At 39.7% G+C, this 19,501-nt stretch overlaps 1 protein-coding gene across 1 annotated transcript; it reads left to right on the plus strand.

Annotated features, from left to right (window-relative positions):
• Positions 1-11,469: 11,469 nt before the first annotated feature.
• Positions 11,470-14,191, plus strand: LOC116250329 (WUSCHEL-related homeobox 4-like). The gene is made up of 2 exons (XM_031623960.2): positions 11,470-12,009; positions 13,828-14,191. The coding sequence occupies exons 1-2, from the start codon at positions 11,515-11,517 to the stop codon at positions 13,984-13,986; spliced, it is 654 nt and encodes a 217-aa protein (XP_031479820.1). The 5' UTR covers positions 11,470-11,514; the 3' UTR covers positions 13,987-14,191.
• The last annotated feature ends 5,310 nt before the right edge of the window (positions 14,192-19,501 follow it).

Below are 19,501 nucleotides of genomic sequence, written 5' to 3' on the forward strand. Positions count from 1 at the left end.
TTAAGCAACAAAAGGAACTTCAATTCAGCACATCCGTTGGAAATTGGGCACTCAATAGCAGCAATTAACTCTTCTATGTCTTTTTCTCCAGTTATTAGCATATGGAGATTCATGACTTATCAATTCATGAAAGAAAAGGGCGTTGTTTCTTAGCATATGGAGACTCATGACTTATCAATTCATGGAAGAGCAGCACCCTGCTTCCTATTTTTCTTCCTATACGGAAACTCATGACTTATCAATTCATGGAAGAATAGCGTCCTGCTTCCTTTTTTCTTCCACCTCCGGCCACAATTCCGGCTGCCCACTTCTTGTAGACGTAAAAGAAAAAGAAAAAAAAAATAAAACCAGCTCTTTCCGAACAACTTCTCAAGGGGTCGCCCAACGATGACTCTAATTTCAATGACAACTACATCTGTCTCAATATTATTCTCCCAAACCCAAATCATGGCATGGAGATGTGACAAATTCCTATATAAAATCAAAATCTCAAGAGTACCAACTTCAAACATAACAATGAAACAATTTATCAATATGAAGTTCTGCAATCTCCAAAACCCACTCTGAGAACCCTAGCCCTCAAAACCATGTGAAAATTTTCGAATAAAAAAAAAAGAAAGGTGTATAGATAAAGTAAGCAAGATGATGTCCCCCGCCTTTTAGGACAACCGAGCTCCTACATCCCAATAAGCTATGTTGATGTTTGATTGAGTTTTGCAGCTTAATTAATTATCCACAAAACCATAGATAACATATGGTTTATGTTATCTATGCTATCAAACGCTGCTTAACATTGAAGGTTGACTAGACTAATATCTACAGTCAGACCCTACAATATGAAACTAAATCCATATTTTTTCTTTTCTACTTACCTTGTAAAATGAATTTGATTCATGACTGCTGAAGAAAAAACGTGAAGCGAGAATGGGGACATTAAAGCAAACGGCAGTAGCCATCCGCTGCAAAAGCAAATATTTTTCAGACATCTTTTTAGATATTTTAAGAATTTTCTTATTTTTAATAAAAGTTTTCACAATATTTTAATAAAAAGCATCAAGTTGACTCCTGAGGGGTAAGCCACCCAGCTCATGCTTATCCTCAACTGAGAAGGGTGTGGGGGTGGAGAGAGAGACTTCATTACTTGCCTAGCAAGTTGTATATGGTCCCGTCCCCTTCCATAAGTGTGTTATTAGAAATTATTAAACTATGTTGGTTGGTATAATTGTAGAGAACTGCTTTTCAACGAAGCAACATGTTGGTTTCTCTACAAGTTTCTGATTTGGTGTTCATTCTTTGTCTCTTTACCCACAATGTCAATCTCAAGAGGTATTGACCAAAGTGGTTTCTCTACAAGTATCACTCTTTCGATTTGATAGTAGAACTTCAACTCATGCATATTGTGCATGCCTTGGTCTTTCACTGTCAACCTTTTATAGCGCGTTATACCATCAAGATGCTTGCTGCCGTTATGTTTTGTGATTTGTCATCGTTTGCTTATTATAAACAAAAATGATCAAAGAAATGTGACGCTTTCTGATTATTCATGCATACACGGAGATGTTACTCGTCCATATATCGACCTATGTAGACCACCAGGGGTGGGCGAAGCTAGGATTTTTTTTAGGGGCATACCGACAGTCCAACCTCTGGATTCGGGTAGGGCTAAATTGAATTAAAATAAAAAAAATACATGGCGCAATTAAAAACTTTTATTTTTTTCAATGTAATTTTTTTTTCATTGGCCACCGTGGGCCATGGCGAGCCCTCCCCTCCTGTACACCACGGATAGGAAGAGCCCAAAAATGAAGTTTAACGCAAACTACGTTTACATAGATATATAGGACAGATGACCCAAACACAACTGACTTCATTTGGTTCGTGCCTTCAAATGACATTACATTTTATAAGTATCCATAGCTTTTGTTATTCTGTTATATACTACAGGAGCAACGACAGGCCAGGGATAATGGACAGAAATTCAATGCTAAAAGTGACCAAGATTTTATAGTCGTTCAAGACTTCAAGTTCATAAAGCTGTATTTTTTAAATCTTTGGTATTAATCTCCCATTAACTACTCATGTCTATGTTCTTAGTTGCTTCCGGAATTTTGTTAATAAAGTGACTAGTCTAGGTAAACATATCTTATATCTATACCGTAGCATGAAACATCCCAACCCTTTCATGCCCGAGCTTGTGTGCGTAATTTGGTGGAAAGCAACCACTTTTAGCAGCTTTGGTTATTGCTAAAAAAAGAGAGGCTAAAACTAAGGCGAATAATCATTTAGTTAACCATCTTATAAACCATCAAGGATTTCCAAGCATGTTTGTTATGGGACTAAATTTTCTCATAGTGGGTGTTACAATCGTCCACACATACGGGAACCCAAGTTTGAGGGTTGAACAAGATCTGACGACCAACCCGGCTCACTTCTACAGCGAGTTCTTAGTTAGGCAGATCCTAGCACTACTCTCATGCAGCTTTAATTTTTGCTTAAAAAGGCTACTAACTAGGACTATTAATCATTTAACCAACACCCTTATAAACCATACAAAATTTATAGGTAGTGTTTACATGACACACTGAAAAAACGATTTTTCAGAAAACTTGGTTTTGAAAAAATGATTTTATTGAATGAGTTTTGAAAAACGTATTTTTCATGTTTATTGGGCAGGCAAAAACTGGTTTTTAGATGAATAACCTAAGGGGGGAGGGGAGGGTAGTTTAACCCATTTTTCAGAGAAAACTCTGTTTCGAGCCATCCAAACCATGTTTATGCCTTTTTGGTTGTATAGCCAAACACGCCTATAAGAATCTTCAACAAAGGATTAAAATTTCTCAGAATGAAGTGGTACATATAAGCTGAAAGAAACCAACATTAATAGTGGGGGGTGACAGTAAATGCTGGTCAGCTCTTCTTTCTATAGTAATGAAATGCACTTAAATTTGCAGTAGTATGCCTTACAGCCCTTTTTATCTTCACAAGTGGCTTCAGCTTTTAAAACTTTGCAAGTGATCCATGCAGCTTACCTATGTATCACTTGCCTGACCTGTAACATTTCCTTCTTAATGCATTTTTGAACGTGCGGACGGCGAATGTAACCTGTTTGGCCCCAGTGTGGCTCCACCGCTTACGCCAATCGCCAAGCCCTGCAGGCAACCCTTGCCACTAGGGCTAGTTTTAGTAACTTTCATTTTTTGCTTCTCATATGAAATGAAAAGAACAGCCAATGATAGATCCATCCAGCTGAGCAGGTCGTGGGAGTTGAGCAGACGCTTAAGTTCATTCCATAGCAGGTTCACCAACAAAACACAAGCAAGAGATTCATCTAAAGCACGTTCCTGAGTCTTGTGTTGAGGTACACATTTATTGTGTTCCGAATGGAACAGAACGCCTCATCTCTCGACATAGGGTCCTGTCCCTTCCCACCAAACATGTTGGCTCTAGGCGCCAAGTTGGTTGCAGGACAAAATTGGTAGAACTTACACTCCAGCACTCAGTGGAGGCCACTGGCGTTCCATCAAACGCATGACAGTTGAACAGGCAGAACATATGTTTTGCATGTTTCAATATGCGAGTGGTAACATCATACCCCCCCTTGATCATGGCATTTAATTTTAAGTTAGCTTGAATAATAGTAGTAACTGTTAATCCCACTTTAGAACAAGGTAGTAACTGTTAATCCCACTTGTTCCTTAGTGCCCTTTTGTTGGTCAGGAAGGTGAATCGGCCTAAACCAGCTAATATGCGCTGCGCAATATCAACTTGAAAAAAAAAATTCCATTTTTCAACCTAAAAGAATAATTAGTGGAGTAATTAAACATCACCTAACAATGCCTCAGGCAGGCATAAAGCGCAAACCATATATACATGCACTTTGTGTATGTACGTGTCGAGCTCCAAGATCTAGATCAGCTTATGATGGGCAGATCGAGATCCACTTGTAAAGCATGTTAAAGACACACAGGCATGTACGCCTTTACATTGTGCATAGGTCCATGTGCATGACATGTATTATAGGAGTGAGCCAAAGCATGCAACCTCGCCTCACTAAGAGCATCCCTTCTTCTGCTGCGACTTGGGGTACAAGTTTTGTACACTTGCAACTAGTTTGGATTTAACAAACCTTTCAGTGTGCTTATGTTCTGTTCCATGGATGGAGAGGTTTCACGAAAGAATATCAAATTTTTGTTCTAATCAGAAAAAGGAGAGCAAGCTATTTTGCGTGTTCGTCTCTATGGTGTTTGGTTTACTTCCTTTTTTACCCGATAAAACAGTGGTCCGTGTTCCAGCTAGGAATTAAACGGCTTCTTAATTTCTCTGTTATGCTGAACAATAGTATAATATTGGAAAAGATTTAAATACTTGGGAAGTCACGGCAATATATCGGGACTGACTACAAGGGATTCTTGGGGTGGAACGAACTTCATGGAGATTGACAATGTAGCAATTGATTAAAAGGCTTCTACGAGCCAAGTGAGAATGATTCCTGAAGAATAAAGTTTGGACATAGCACATTGTGGACAATATTATGATATTCCAAATGCTCAATACCTTCTTCGCTAGTGGACCTGTGAGTGGCTCCCCTTTATCTTCCGTGAACCTGAGGCTTTGTCTTCTTGTCATCATGCCCGTATATAGCAGTTGCTTCCTACATCCTTAAATTCGAAATTAAAGTTATTTCCGTGTTATTTCTTGAAGGGCTTTCAGAGAACCTTCCATGAAATTCCTTTTCTTAGACGCCCTGGACTCATTTTCTCGAAAAATATGTACTGCATTTTTCTTAACGATCCTAACATGCTTCAGTGGCTAAAAACTGTACTGAATTGAGGTGCTGCTGGTAACTCTTGATACGGTTTTGGTGCTATAAGTACTAGATATGGATAATTTAAATTTTTTTGCTAGAATTTAAACATAATTTCCTGTTAACATGTATTTATTTATTTAATGATGACTTAACTATCTAAAGTCACCTAACCATTTAATTAGGGCGGTTTATCTGAATCATACATATAGTTGGGAGAACAACAAGAAGGGTTTATCTGAATCATACGTATAGTTGGGAGAACAACAAGAAGAAAAAGGTAATAATTAATGCTAAGATGATGAAAACACCTATCACATTTTTTTTTTAAATTATCATGATGAATTATACGATTCTGAGTTAGATGGTTGGGTGACTCTAAAAGCCAAAGTCACTGTTCATTTTTTTTTTTTCTTTCTCTCTTTATACATATTGACTTTAAAAGCTATAGTCACCATTCAAATTTTTTTTCCCTACAGAGGCACCTGAGTCACTGGACAAAACACATTGCACCCAGGCTTTAATATCAGTATAGTTTCACATGCGGCCATGCTCGTCTATCTCGATATTTTTAATCACAATCTTGGAAAAAAACACGATAACTTATGACTTTACTTGTCAGAAGAATAGTGTTCACATCATTAATTAATGTGATAGAAACCATTTCTATGAATTGTTATACTTCCAACTTTCTATTATATCTTATGCATATTGCCGTCTCATGGTACTTTTTTTGGAGAAGGACCAATTTTTTTCCAAAAAATGTAATGAGACATACGGTTTTATTGATCAGTCAACCCTACATTTTTGTTTCTTATATTGACAAGCTCACCAGTCCTTCCACAGGACACCGTCGAGTTCCTAAAAGAAAATGCATAGGCAAAAAGCCATGAGAATTACTATTATTGCGTAACAGAAAACCATGAGGAACTTTTGGAACAATCGGCTGGAGAAGGAGAATAAAATTGCCTCTCTCTCTCCATCATGACTATAGTGGAATTCAATAGTTGAAGTGACATATATAACTCAACCTTTTAGCACAAACGAACTCATTCTCGCGAAATTCATCACATTCGGATCGGCCCTTTTTGAGCAATTCCCATGTTCAAACTGGTCCAATGCACGCGTCAAACTGGAGAAAATAATGATGAATGTTTTCTGTACACAAGTAAGAAGCGACGAGTAAGATTTGGTAGAAACAGGATCCAATGAGCATGAGTTTAATTTATATCCAAATATATGTTGCAGAACTTATAAAAGATCTTAGTTTGGTGTTATTGCTGGTTCTAATTAGCGTTGAACCTGGTCCAACTCACATGGTTGGCATTTCTTATTAATGAGTCAATGACCAATTCTCTGTGAAATAGGTTCTCTCCTTTTATGCCCCAATAGTTAAGCTACGGATATTAATTGTTTCCATGTGTCAGTGTCTATATAGTCTTCTTTCCTTTTTCTTTACAGTGTCTTTGGTGTATGCATGTGTTAATCTTGTAATGAAGCACCCTCCCACTGGCCCTTGGGGAGTTGTGTTTTGGGTGGACGATATTCGAATCCTAGTGAATGGATTCAGCTATCTTATGTAAGTAAAATTGATTTTTTTTCAAGATCTCTTTATTTACATTTCCCGAATGCAATCTATGCTTACTGTAAGTTTCTCCCTTCATTCATTTGCGTTTTTTGCTTTTCCTATATACACTCTTTATTTTTGAGTTATCTGCGCATTCTTTTGCCCTTAAGACTTACAAAAGATAAGCAACCATCATGCCTCGTGGACAGAAGAAAGTAAGCCCGTGACATTAATTGCGTACATGTTTTCTTCAGTTCGAAACCCCCATGGGACTTCGTCTTACGGACGGTAATACACTCACACTAAGTTATAAATGGTGGTTGAGGAAGTTGTTTGGGAAGCCATGCAGGAGAAAAGAAAATATTGGTGCAATCCGAGATTCATTTGGGCATTCGCATTAGATAAACTGCCTTCAAGGTGTTTTCTAATAGGACCCAATGTGGTCGACTATCTCAAACATGAAAGAATTTGTAACTAATTTTGTTAGCGCTACACCAAAAGTGATCAAATTAGAAAACCTTTGATGGATTTTTTCAGTGATTGATAATTGTGTTCACGCACTTGAAATACCGAGAAATTTGTCATGGCACAAGCTACAGTACCCAAAACATGGCACATCAATGAAATTATGATCAGTTTACAACATTATTGGAGTCGCAACAACATGAACTTAGTTAATATAGGTGATATTTTATCATCTGCCTCTTCTGATACAAAAGGCATCGGTCGGGAGGTGATTCTGATTCACATCTCGGGTTCAGAAAGCTTAGTTTATAGTTTCGTAACAAATATACCATCTTGAACATAATTGTGCTTGATTATGTGTTGTAAATGATGAAAATAATAATAAGGCAATACATATAGTATTCAAGGAGGCCTGTATATATTGGAAAGATGGAAGAAAGGATACAGTATTGTCCATTGGTTTACCCAAATGAAATACCGATTGTGTAGTCGTATCTCTCAGCTTTGGTTAAGGCAAGATCAATCTTGAGAGATGTCACTTTTGAAAATGTGCAGAGTTACCGGTTGAGATTTCAAATTCGATTGTTAATTGCTGTAACGGTCATAGCTTGGTATGGCTCATAACTTCTTGTAATTGGTCATTCTTGGTTCACTTGTTCTTCCTCTCATTATAAAGTAAAGATCGATATGTATCTTTCGTGCTCTAATTTTTAATAAGAAACAGGAAAAGCATTAGGTAGTTATTTTTCAAAGAAATGGATGTGACGATTTTTATTACACTCTATGATAACCATCTGGGGCCACAGGCCTTTGAGTTGGGAGTACTCGTTGGTCCAGGGTTTGAAGCTAACAGAAGCGACCAACCATACAAACAGGGGGAGTTGATCTAGGTCTCAGTTTTCATAAACTGCCTGCTGTTAAACACTATTCCATAAACCTGCTACAATATTTACGGCATATTCGTATTGTCAAACTTTCCTTAAGAATAATATCCACCGTGCTTCGTTAGTAGATTGCCAACTTCAACCTGACGTATATAAATACATTTGAAAGAACAGAAACTCGTGTTTTGTTCTTCATGAGATAACTATAGTTTCGCAACATCTTTTCTCCTTCGCCCTCTTTTTTCATTCCAAAATGAAAATAGATACCCGATAACGATAGGATGGGATCTAACAATTGAACCTGCACACTCAAGCTGCACTACGAAACCAATATATATAATATGAAAAGAATGGTGGGAGGCATGTGAGTGGTGGTGGAGTAGATGCTCATCATGAATGGCGGAACGGCACCATCATCATCATCATGCGAAGCTTTAGCTGCTTCCTTCCTGCCTGCCCAGAGGACGGGGTGACCGATAAACATCAGCACCAGTAAGAAGCATCTGCGTCCATCGAATTCATCATCTCCCCCCGCAAAAGCGACAGCGCCTCGCGCAAATCTGCCGGGTTGTGGCGTGACCAAGACGAGCACCTTTCCCCTCCTTGCGGGGCCCACATTTCGTCATCAACCCTCCGAACCGTACGGCCTCCGGGGCCCGCGATGACACGTGCACATCATGGTGCTGGGGCTTCACTGATGAAATGGAATCCCCCACCGCCTCCTCCACTCAAACCCCACCCCCACTCTCGTGGGGACCACCTTCGTCATCTGCATGCCCCCACCCTCTTCCTCCTCCTTTTGACCCAAGACGTCTCTTTCCCTTCCCCTCCCCACTTTCACTCAGATGATGTCAAATTCAGCGACATTCTTTGTGAGCATGCAGCTTTGCTTAGCGGAACGTACATGTGGGTACTATTGTTTAAGATAGATTAGATAGATGACAAAGCCGATGATACACAATCATCAACACCGCGTCTACAGCTACAATAGAATGACTCATACAAAAGCTTCGGCCATTCCGCGAAGGCGGTGGATGGTGGAAGCCGTTCACCTAATTCAGAAGCATCCCTAGTTTATTATATCTTGATAATCGCGCGGTTTTTTATGTTAGCTTTGGTCCATCTTTGAGCAACAAAAGCAAGCCCTGCAAGTTTGTGTTCCCTAGCAGGATTCATGCACAGAAGCTCTCCTATTTTAGTGCGTTTAAACAGAAAGCCCCACCTTTCAGCTGCAATCATATGCAACAAGTCAACTGATCGCAAACGATTTCTGGGTTTTTTCTCCTTTTTTGCAGAGGGCGCAGGCATCGACAAAGAATTTCAACAGAACTACAAGCTCTTATAATATCAATCACTGCAGATGGGTGACACGGAAAAAGAAATCGTTATCTAGTTACTACGCTTATCGGAGCCATCAATGGAGGATTAATTAATTTAGAGAGAGAAAGTGGGATTGGTGGAAGAGTTAACTGCTTTGCATGTATGTCTCTGTCGTCGGGTTCGTAGTTGACAGCCGTTGCCTTTTCTAACGTATCGTTCTCAGTGTCCTCGCCATTAGCACGGGTAAAAGCAGAACACATACTTTAATCATTTAAAGGAAAACCGAGGCAGAGACAATCACCAGGACGAGTCAGTCGCTGATCAGGTGTTTTGATTCATTCTTCGTGATTTATCAAGACCGAGTACAAGAGAAAAACTGAAAAGAAAAGGGAAAGAGGACAAAAGCTGGAAGTTGTTTGGATGGAGCTACAAATACGAGGCGGCAGACCCTTTGTGGTAGAACACCTTCAGGAGATTGTGGAGTTTTTGAGGGTTACGGGTTGGTGAAAGCAAAGCTTACGGTTCAGAAACCAGCATGTGAGATATCATTTCTTCAATTGACGCCATGATTAGCCTTGTGGCCCGTGTTGGAATGCCTGCGTACGTACTAGGCGCACTATGAGACGAACCATCATGAACTTGAAGCTTTTGGAAATCAATAAACAACTCTCCCTCTCTCTTGACCTCTCCTCTCGCTCTCTACATATGTATATTGTTTACTTAATAAGATACAGTATTTCTTGAAATACATCTCATCCAATAGCTGCCGGACAGCTTTTCCAATCATATCTCTCTCTCTCTCGAGCATTCTCACCTTTCTGTAGATAATCACAGAGATTGACGTGTGGTAAGACTAGTTCACTCGAGAGTTGGCCATGATGATCAGATGTTTGACCTTATTCGGTCTTCATGTGATGTGTATAAGGTTGTGGAATACGATGGCTTAGCTACTCGTTGAGCCAACTTTAAAAGAAATGAAACGACGTCGCTGGCAGCAAGTGCTTTGTTAACACTTTGACTAAGTTTCATCATATTGAATGAAGTCGAGTATCCAATACCAAAAGCGCTGCCTTTTGACACAATGTGACTACTCGTCGAAAGAAATTTTGCGCTGCAAAAGTTTTCTGGTAAAGATTTGTTTCCGTGGTTTCCTTGACATAAAAAGATCATGATAAACAAATGTAAAAAAGTGGCCAGTGGCAGTTGCAAAGAGAGAGTGGATTGTAACTTTACCAAACGAAACATTTCATTTTAAGCAAGAAATGAGGGATTTTTTTTTTTTTTTTTTTTGCTGCTAAAGATTCACGTATTATCAGTTTCACAGTTTATGACATATCATAGTTCCTTTCAATAAATTTGTGCTAATAGAAATTTTCATTCGTTTGGTTAATAGGAAAACTCTCATTTCTTTCGCTTCCTCTCCATTGTTCCCTCCAATACTAAGTCACATGACTCAAAAGCACCTCTCATAATATTATAAACAATTATAGTACTGACAATATGCATGATCATCAACCACAGTACTGAAAGAACGTCTGATCGTGTACACTCTAGGATGCATCCATATTGGCATAGTATACTGCCGTAGATCATTGCCTGGAGAAAGAAAATCGTGTCATGAATAAGAAAGAGACAGAGAGAGAGAGAAATGGGAGTTTAGACCTCAAAACCAAGTTATATCAAATCATCGTGTGGTGAAAAAATCTATACAGACGCCAGCATCCACATGGTTTACTGATAATGGAAAAGAATTTCATCTAAGAAGGAACATGGGGATGTGAAAAATCAGCTCTAAATTCAAAAGCTCCAGACTTTATCTTTAAAGATCAAATGTAATAAGCCATAATAAACATTTATTTCATATTTCTTTGCACCGCCAGACTTAGTGAGTCGAAGACCTATGGTGAATTCATGCCAAAAATGGCGCTCGCATGATTAATGACATTATAAATGAAGATCCATAACTCGAACCAACCTTCGTTGAAAACTCACGTAGCGGACGGGGGAAGATGTATACAAGGTAGACCACAAACACGGCTATCTCAATGATCTGGAGCTAGAGTTCGACATCCGAGCACTCAAGCACACCTCTACAGCTTTTCGTTTTAACTTTATAAAGTTAACGGGGTGAAGCAGAAGAGAGGGAAGAGTGGTTACCTGAACAGTGGCAGCAGAAAGCAGAATAAGTGATATATGGTGGCGGAAAGCACAGATATTTCGATTTGACAACAAGAATATCGACCTCATCCCTCTGCCCTTTTTCTTCCTCTCATTCATCTTTCCTTAGAGTCAACCTCATCATTCGCACACGCCGATCTACTGTTTCTCCACTTCATTCCTCTCTTACTTTTGGTATTTATATATGGTGACCACCCAGCTTGTTCACTTCAGAGCACAGTCTCCTCTCCTTCTTCTTCTTCTTCTTCTTCTTCTTCTTCTGTTGCAGCGGTGCAGTCCTCCTATAAAAGGGAGTCATGAAAGTGCAACAGTTAGGTACTAGGGAGCCCTACTCGGCTCTTTGCTGCAAGCGGCCTCGTCCGCTTATGCCTAAGCTCTCTGTCTCAAGCTCCGGCCTGAACCATGCCGAAAATCAGCCGCCCGCCGCTCCCCCTCCGACGGTGGTTGAGGTGCACTCCGGAGGAACCAGGTGGAACCCCACGAGGGAGCAGATCGGGATACTGGAGATGCTGTACAGGGGAGGGATGAGGACTCCGAACGCTCACCAAATCGAGAGCATCACAGCGCAGCTCGGCAGGTACGGGAAGATCGAAGGGAAGAACGTCTTCTACTGGTTTCAGAACCACAAGGCGCGGGAGAGGCAGCGGCAGAAGCGGTGCAGCGTGGGGCTGAGCCTCTCGACTGGCTCGCCCCAAAGAGACTCCCTAACGCCGGATTCCGCCAAAAAATACCGCGGCTCTTTGGCCGGGAGGCCGCCCTTCGTCGACGGTGACGGTGCTGGTCGGAAGCAGGTGAGGCTTTGCCTACTGTTTACGTGTAATTTGCCTTATGACGAGACTGCCATAATAACGTTTCATAGAAAAGCTGTACAGGTTTTAGAGATTGACGGCTTTATTACTCTTTAATATTTTGAGCTGAAAGTAACCTGAATTTGTCGCTCTGGGCTAGACAATGGACGAGGTTCAGATTAGAGTTGAACGGGAAGAGACTCCGGGCCTCATGAAACCTTTATCGTTTCCTGGGATTTAGCTTTATTAGATGTCGTTTGACACTTAGTAACAGAATAAATGTTATTGTTTCATGCTTCAAAAATTAAAACAAGTAATTATACACTTTTTGAATTGAATAGGAATGAAATGCGCCGCTTGTGGCTGGAGCAATCCATCAATAATTTAGGAATGTGAATGGTTAGAATATGGTTTTGAGACTTTAAAATGTATTTAGGCCGAGCACATGTCGGGTCACCCACCCACTGCATGACATGCAGGCCCCTAGCCCACCAGTAGGGAGAACCTGTCAGCGGTGCTGCAGGGCCCTAACCCAATGTTCTTCGATATCAAGGAAGCTATTCTTGCAGCTAGAGACCGGGTCATACAGGTTTACGTTGTAGCACTTATTGTTACCTTTCAATAGTGTGAAAGTTGAATTAAGCTTAAAAGTAGTTTGTTTCTCCATGCGTTTAAGTTACCTAAAGCCAGATAGCATACAAAGGTATCATGGTTTCAAAAGTAGTCTGTTTCCAATATGCCAACGAACTCATTAAGGATGCTTCACGTGTATACTTCACAGATTACATATGATTTCATTAAAGTATCAACGAACTGCTAAAAAAAATTTATCATATTTGTGCTTTCTTCTCTCCCTCCCTCTCTATCTCTCTTCTTTGATGTCTAACATAAAAAAACTAGTGGTTCCATTCTATTAAGAAAGAAAAGCCAAATTGGTAGGAGTTGAGCTTGAAAGTTAAATGAATTGATTTAAGAGTACTTAAAAGTTTGAAGAAAGTCAAGAGTATAATGACCAAACTTCTCCCTTATCACAATCGGGTAAGATGATAAATCTAACTAGCCCATAGCTTGCCTATTTTTATAAACTTTTGAAACCAAAACTTGTTCAAGTACTGGCATCATGGCATTCAGGGCCTGACTTTGAGGGTCTACTTTGGTCCAACATGGATCTGGAAAAGCGGGGTTGTCTTTTATAAAGGTGTTTTCGCAGCGCTGCCGTGGGAGGTATATAGCCCGTAAAACTTGCTTTACTAACAAAGCTAGGAAATTCCATAACAAAAGAAAGTGCCACTCTGTTTTAAATATCTGATTTAGTGCAATATGAACGTTATCTGTCGTAATGGAAATTCGTTATAGGACCTTTCTTTCTTGTTCTTGCACTAAAACAAGGAAATAATCCTGCTCCCATGCAGCACTGGATCCACGTTCTCTCACCTGGAGATTACTACTCGAACGCGGTCACAATGAGAAGAAATACATTATCTGTAACTTTAACAATAACTTCCGCCACCTACATATATGCTGTGCATGGATCATTAATCAATGGTAGAGACGTTTGTCTTTCACAATTTTAAGATATTGACAAGTTTGAGGTGTACCTCCCTCAAGGAATATTGGAGGCTTTTGCCTCCTTCAACTTGAGTATTTTAAATCAAGGAAAAAGCCATTATTGAAGAGTAACAAACTGAAAAACAAAAAGTTTAGGCTATTTCTTCAGCTTTTCCTTCTTTCCTTGTGTACTTAAAGGGGAAGGGAGTAAGGAGCAAAATGTTGCAATTTGAACGCCTGGGCTTTCTGCTTATTGACTATTATTTGGTGCAGGGAGAAGACAAGAAGCTCGAAGAGTACTCTTCATACAACAAAAGGAAGTGGAGAAGTTGGGGCGACCAAATCCTGGAGATAGAGAGCAGAGCCTTTGGTGGGCAAAAGCAAGACAAGACACTTGAGCTTTTTCCTTTACACCCTGAAGCTAATAGATGATTTTGTTTTTCTTTTTCTTTCCCAGTTTCGTCTCTCCTCTTCTTCCCACCAAAACTGCATTCCTGCACTGTTTAACAGCACAAAAACCAATGAAATCAAAAGTAAGATGGTGGGTCTTTGACTTCCCAAATGTGAAGGGAGACGGTGAGTGTTCTTTCTGTAGGCGAGAAACAAGGGGTAAGCAGTAAACCCAGGATCAAAGTGCTGTCACTTTTTAGGCATGGGAATAGGGTTGGATGTGATAACATGGAAATTCTTTTGTTTTGCATCTGCAAATTCACCGAGTAACTTTATCACTCTCGCTCTTTAACCAGCGTCGGATTTTACTATTTAATTTCTACTTTCCCTCATCACCCAAGCACATTGGCCCTTGTCTTCAGTTTGGGGGCTTGAAGGTGTATATGTGTGTGTCTGCGTGTGTGTGTTTTTTTTCCAAATTTAAATTATACAACAGTGAGCCCGAGAATAGAAAGCCTTACGAACGCAACACCATAGGATCGAAAGCTAATTAGGCAGCTTGATAATAGAATAATCGGCACTTGATCATGTAAGATCTTCAACTTGACGATCTTCATTTTGGCTTTATCCTCTATTATTCACTTATAAATATGAACTGGCTTATGAAATAAACTTCGAACATGCTATGTTGAGCATAAAAAGCTGACGTACTTCTTGAGACTGAGTTCCAGCAGCCGGCCACTACCATGAGATAGTAGAAATTAAATGGGCGGATTGAAACATGACGACAACTTCATTTGAACATCCTCCACAAATTAACCCCGCTCTTACCACCCACACTTTAGTGTTTACGTTTGTTTCTACAGCCTCGAGTTATGTAAAGATAGAAGTATAGAGTTACAGGAAAATTTCGTAAAAGAAATTTATAGGAAGATGAAGATTTCCCCGCTTCTTATCAACTTTGCTTAGAATAATGGCGACCATGCATAAACAAATTAACAACTTATCACTTGTGCGTAGGGACTGGTACCACACAAGTAGGTCGATGCTCGATTCAAACTGCATCTAGTAAAATGAGCTTGGTCTTGATCCAAGATCCCACATTGTTCTCTCCCAAAGCACAATTGGATTGAATATGAGCAAACCATCATTGTTTATGTGAAAAGACATTAATTAGAAGCCCCACGGAATTTGAAGAGGAAATGCATGTCAGATGGGTTGGACGTGGTCGATACATGACACTTGTCCATTTACACCAACAATACTGAAAAAACTATACTGCGACCAGGAACGTACTCACACAACTACTCTGCACACTATTATTCGTTTTATGTGAATTAAGAAACTAAAGTGGATTTTGATGACAAATGACTTTTAGTGTTTACCAAATGCAAGATCCGTTTCAATTCGACAAGAGTGATATTAGAGTCCACATTCATGTTTAACTTGGTATGTATGTCATTCGTGACTCAAAGAGCGTAATGGAACAACAGATGATAGAGATAATAGTCCGGAAAATTTTTGAACATGAATTAATTCTGATAGAAGATCGATGTCCATTCTAGCTAAAACTGAGTCTTTCCTTTTTATTAACAAGTCAATGGCAGACGGGACGGATCTTTTTCGGGAGCAGCAGCAAAACCTCAACGTCTGGTCTAGAATATCCCTGCTAACAGAACGGACTATTATCCAGAAATTATGTCTGGATGTTTATGTGGGAAAGCATACTTTAGAACCATATCTTGCAAAATGTATTTTCGACAAATTTGCAAGGATGGTGGTTTCCGGGTTTATCTGCCTTGGGCCGAAAATCTATATCCAAAGTTTTTAGGTCAAGGCAGGCATGCGCTAGCTACTCTGACCTATATGCAGCACCTGCTTTATAACCCATAAGAAGTTACACACGAGTGGTCATTAATTTTAAGGCTTAAAGCCTAGCTGGGTTGGCTTAAATCTCTAGCTAAGTTGAGGAGGTTTAGGGTTCAATATAATTGTTGTTCCTTTTTTCATTGTTGGCAAACTAGCTAGCAAATCCGAGTAGCGAGTCACCCGCGTCAGCTAGGATCATCCATTTACTGGGTCACTGAGTTAGGGTCCGGTGAGTCAGCTGGGATCGTCAAACTAATTGCATGTTCTTTTTTGTTGTCACTGGAAAATACTAAAGTTTGTTATTTTTTAAATTATGAAATACCACAAACATTACTAAGCATACACGAATACTCATTCAATTTTAGTTGATGACAAAGTCAAATATAAGCTTCTTCATTTATTTATAGAAAAAATGCACTACAAAATTAATGATTTAACCAAGCCGAGTTGCCAAGTTAAGTACTTAAGTATTCTCTGTCTTGCTGACCTAGTCTTCAGCCTATGCCAGTCCAAGTCACGAGTTTGCCAACTATGTCATTTTTCAAAAGGATGAGGCTCCTTGTGAGCAAGCGAGGGAAGCCAGGTATTTAACATCGAGTACCAACTAAAATAATGCATGAGAAACTAACTCGATCAGCAATGTCCAACGCAGAAAAAAAAAATGCTTAGCATACTTTTTTCTCTCTCGAGATTGAGAGAAAACAAACAGATTCATAACTCAACATGGCCGCAGCTACGATTAAATTCTACATCGAAAAAAGCAATTAGCATATCAAATGTTGATAATACTGACATGTCAATTGACAAACACGAGATATGAGCACTGCCCTGAAGTTTACGAGGTCCAAACAGAACATTGTGGTTGGGCCATGCTTTCGGGGGATACCATTTTTTCCAAAGGGAAAAATACAAGAAGCATAGATGAAGTCATCTAATGGATAACATATCCAGAATTTATCGGAAATTTGGGTCAGGTCACTCAAAGCTATATTAAAGGCAAAATGTCATATATAACAATAATGACCATTTCTAAGTAACAGTAGGTGCCTTGGATCTGCGGACCTGGTTGGGAAATTTGTCTTAGTGCATCCCTCCAAGTTGGAGGTTTAGGATTCAACAGTCGATCGCTGCCTTTGTTTCTTACCACAAAGCCGATCTAATAGAAAGACTGTCATGAAAAATAGGGAATAGGAAGTGTGCGAAGGGTTTACATGGAGAAATAACTGAAAAAGAGAATAGAAATGTACATTTTGGTTCGATTGCGGAAATGGTTCGCATCTTCTTTTAACAACCATCAAAGAAGCTAGCAGCTGACACCATTAATGCATAGTTCAACGGCGCTTTAGTGAAGCTTTACACCTACCTGCAAATATAGACAAACCAGTACCTTTTTGAGCCAACCACAGTTAGAAATAGTGACAGGAAGAGAGTTAAAATGCAGCTTCCAAACAGTCAGGAAAGGGGGTCAGACAAATTCATAAATGATAGTTACAATGAAGGCTAACTATAAAAAAATCATTTAATAATTAGTTAATTTAACGCCAGTGCAAGGTCGGATGGACGATAAACTGCCACTGTCACAACAAAGGAATTTCCAATTTCTGCATGCCTCCTGGGATTTATCTCTGACCTAAGCGACCTGTAATTTGGTGTTTGTAATTCGACCCTACAGAATTTGGCCTTCCCTGCTTTAGTACATCGTATTCTAATTTGTAATATTTCACACTCTCCGCCCATTAGGGCTTTAAGAACCTGGCCAGGTGGGTTCAGTCAGGCTGTGAACCAAAGCCAGTTGCAGATAGGGTGTTGAAATTTACCATGAGGAGCAGTAATTGGGTCAGTTCTCATGCTGAGCAGTTGAATGTATATATACACATATTTTCCTGCTGAGTCATTCCACTAGTTGGTACCAAATTAAGGCAAACATCAAAGTTGAAGAGACGTCTAGTTAAACTGTTCATGCATGAAATGCCATACGACTAAATGACAGAATAAATTATTTGAGTAGACAATTGGGGGGAGTCCACAATTAAGGTTTTACTCCTAGAAACAACCAATAGGGGATGTGGTAAAAATGTACTTCTTGGGTTTGCAAAGGTAACATGTACTTCTTTGGTTGCCCAAGGCTCCCCTCCTTCCTCTTGGATGCCCCCATGGTCTCACTTTGTTGGCTTAGTAAAGAGTTGATGCTCATGGGAATTGAACTTGTGTCAGGAGAGCAACCAGCCGCTGGTCGGACCAGCTATGGGGCTCGGCTATTTTTCTTCCCATTTTGGGGAAAAGGAAAGAAAAATTCCGAAATCATCGAATTTGTTATTTGTGTGATCGAAGATTTGCCCCATCAACTAATCTTGTTGCCCAATGATTTTACTCAAGCATATGGCTGAGATTGCTTTCTTTTCTGATTATTTCTTGGCTAGGCCAAGGAAAACCCCCCTTCAATGACGGAAGTTGGTACGAGACTAGGTTAGTGAAACTCTTAAACCCTGTTTGGGTGACACTAAACCAGATCAAAAAACCTGATTTTGGTGGCAAGACCCAGCTCTAAAACTAGTTAAAGCTGGAATTCATGCTTGTTGGATGAAGCAAAATCGAGTTTTCGCAAAACTTGGGAATTACAAAAGTGGGTTTAAACCCAGTTCTGAAAAAGCTGGGAGAAAGCAGCCTTTTCATCTCTCGACTGAGCTTTCTGATTTTCTACAGTCAAAACCAAGCTAAAAAGGTTGTCATCTTAACCAGGTTTTGTCATGTCGCATCCAAAACGGGCCACTGAGTTTTTTCTTCACTTGCCTTTGGGTACTATATATCTGTTTACACCTTACAAAGAGGGACACTTTTGGAACATTTTTAGAGTCATGTCCTTTGGAAAAGGACGGTGGCCCGTAGTTAGGGAGGCAGATGAGTTCACGGCTACTGCACTACTGTTCATTATAAGTGCTAATACTGTTAGAATGATGAAGATTATGAGGTGATCAACAATAGAATCTAATAAAAAGAGGGCCCATGGTTTGCCTGTGTGTCCCCAAGTAAATCCAAAGCATGACAGAAGACATGTCACGTTTCGTAAGAGATCTGCAATATCTTTTGTACTTTAAAGGCAGAAGAAATTTTGTGGAAGGCCTTGCACCAGCACGGCAGAAGGTGGGGTTGACCAGCAGCTCAGATATGTGGAGGCTGGATCAGATAACAGTGAAAATTAGCATCTTTTCCTTTACATGAATGACCATGCTTCTCCCATGTAGTGCAGGATCATGTTGATACCTGAAAATGAAAGGTCCCACAACAGCACCATTGTAAGATTGTACTCGAGGAGCAGATTAAAAAGTCACACCAAAGTGCCACATCCATTCTTAAACAAGAGTTAGCTGTTCGATACCAAGAAAAAATGTTGGCAGCGCTCAAAAGTAGAGCGTGACATATTTGTTTTCTAGCTTGAGAGAGAGAGAGAGAGAGAGAGAGAGAGAGAGCCAAAAGATGATTAGTCGGTAATGAAATTTTCAGAAGTAATATCTTGAACCTGAATGTTGTGCCTAACTTTCTAATAGCTGAAAAAATCATGTGTAGCTTAAAAAAAATAGTTTGAATATGGTTAGATGCGCCCAAGTGTTCAGTAATAAAGTAACCGCAAAATAATTACGGAAGGACGATCTTCATTGAAGTTATTTTGCCGTTTTAGCTTTATTCAACT

Source organism: Nymphaea colorata, chromosome 3, assembly GCF_008831285.2.
Source record: "Nymphaea colorata isolate Beijing-Zhang1983 chromosome 3, ASM883128v2, whole genome shotgun sequence".
NCBI classification, from domain to species: Eukaryota; Viridiplantae; Streptophyta; class Magnoliopsida; order Nymphaeales; family Nymphaeaceae; genus Nymphaea; species Nymphaea colorata.

Bases quoted from the DNA above. Each gene is read 5' to 3' on its own strand.
- LOC116250329 (XM_031623960.2), top strand. From the start codon at position 11,515: ATGAAAGTGCAACAGTTAGGTACTAGGGAGCCCTACTCGGCTCTTTGC. The intron at 12,010-13,827 runs GTGAGGCTTTGC...TATTTGGTGCAG, and splicing joins ACGGTGCTGGTCGGAAGCAG to GGAGAAGACAAGAAGCTCGA.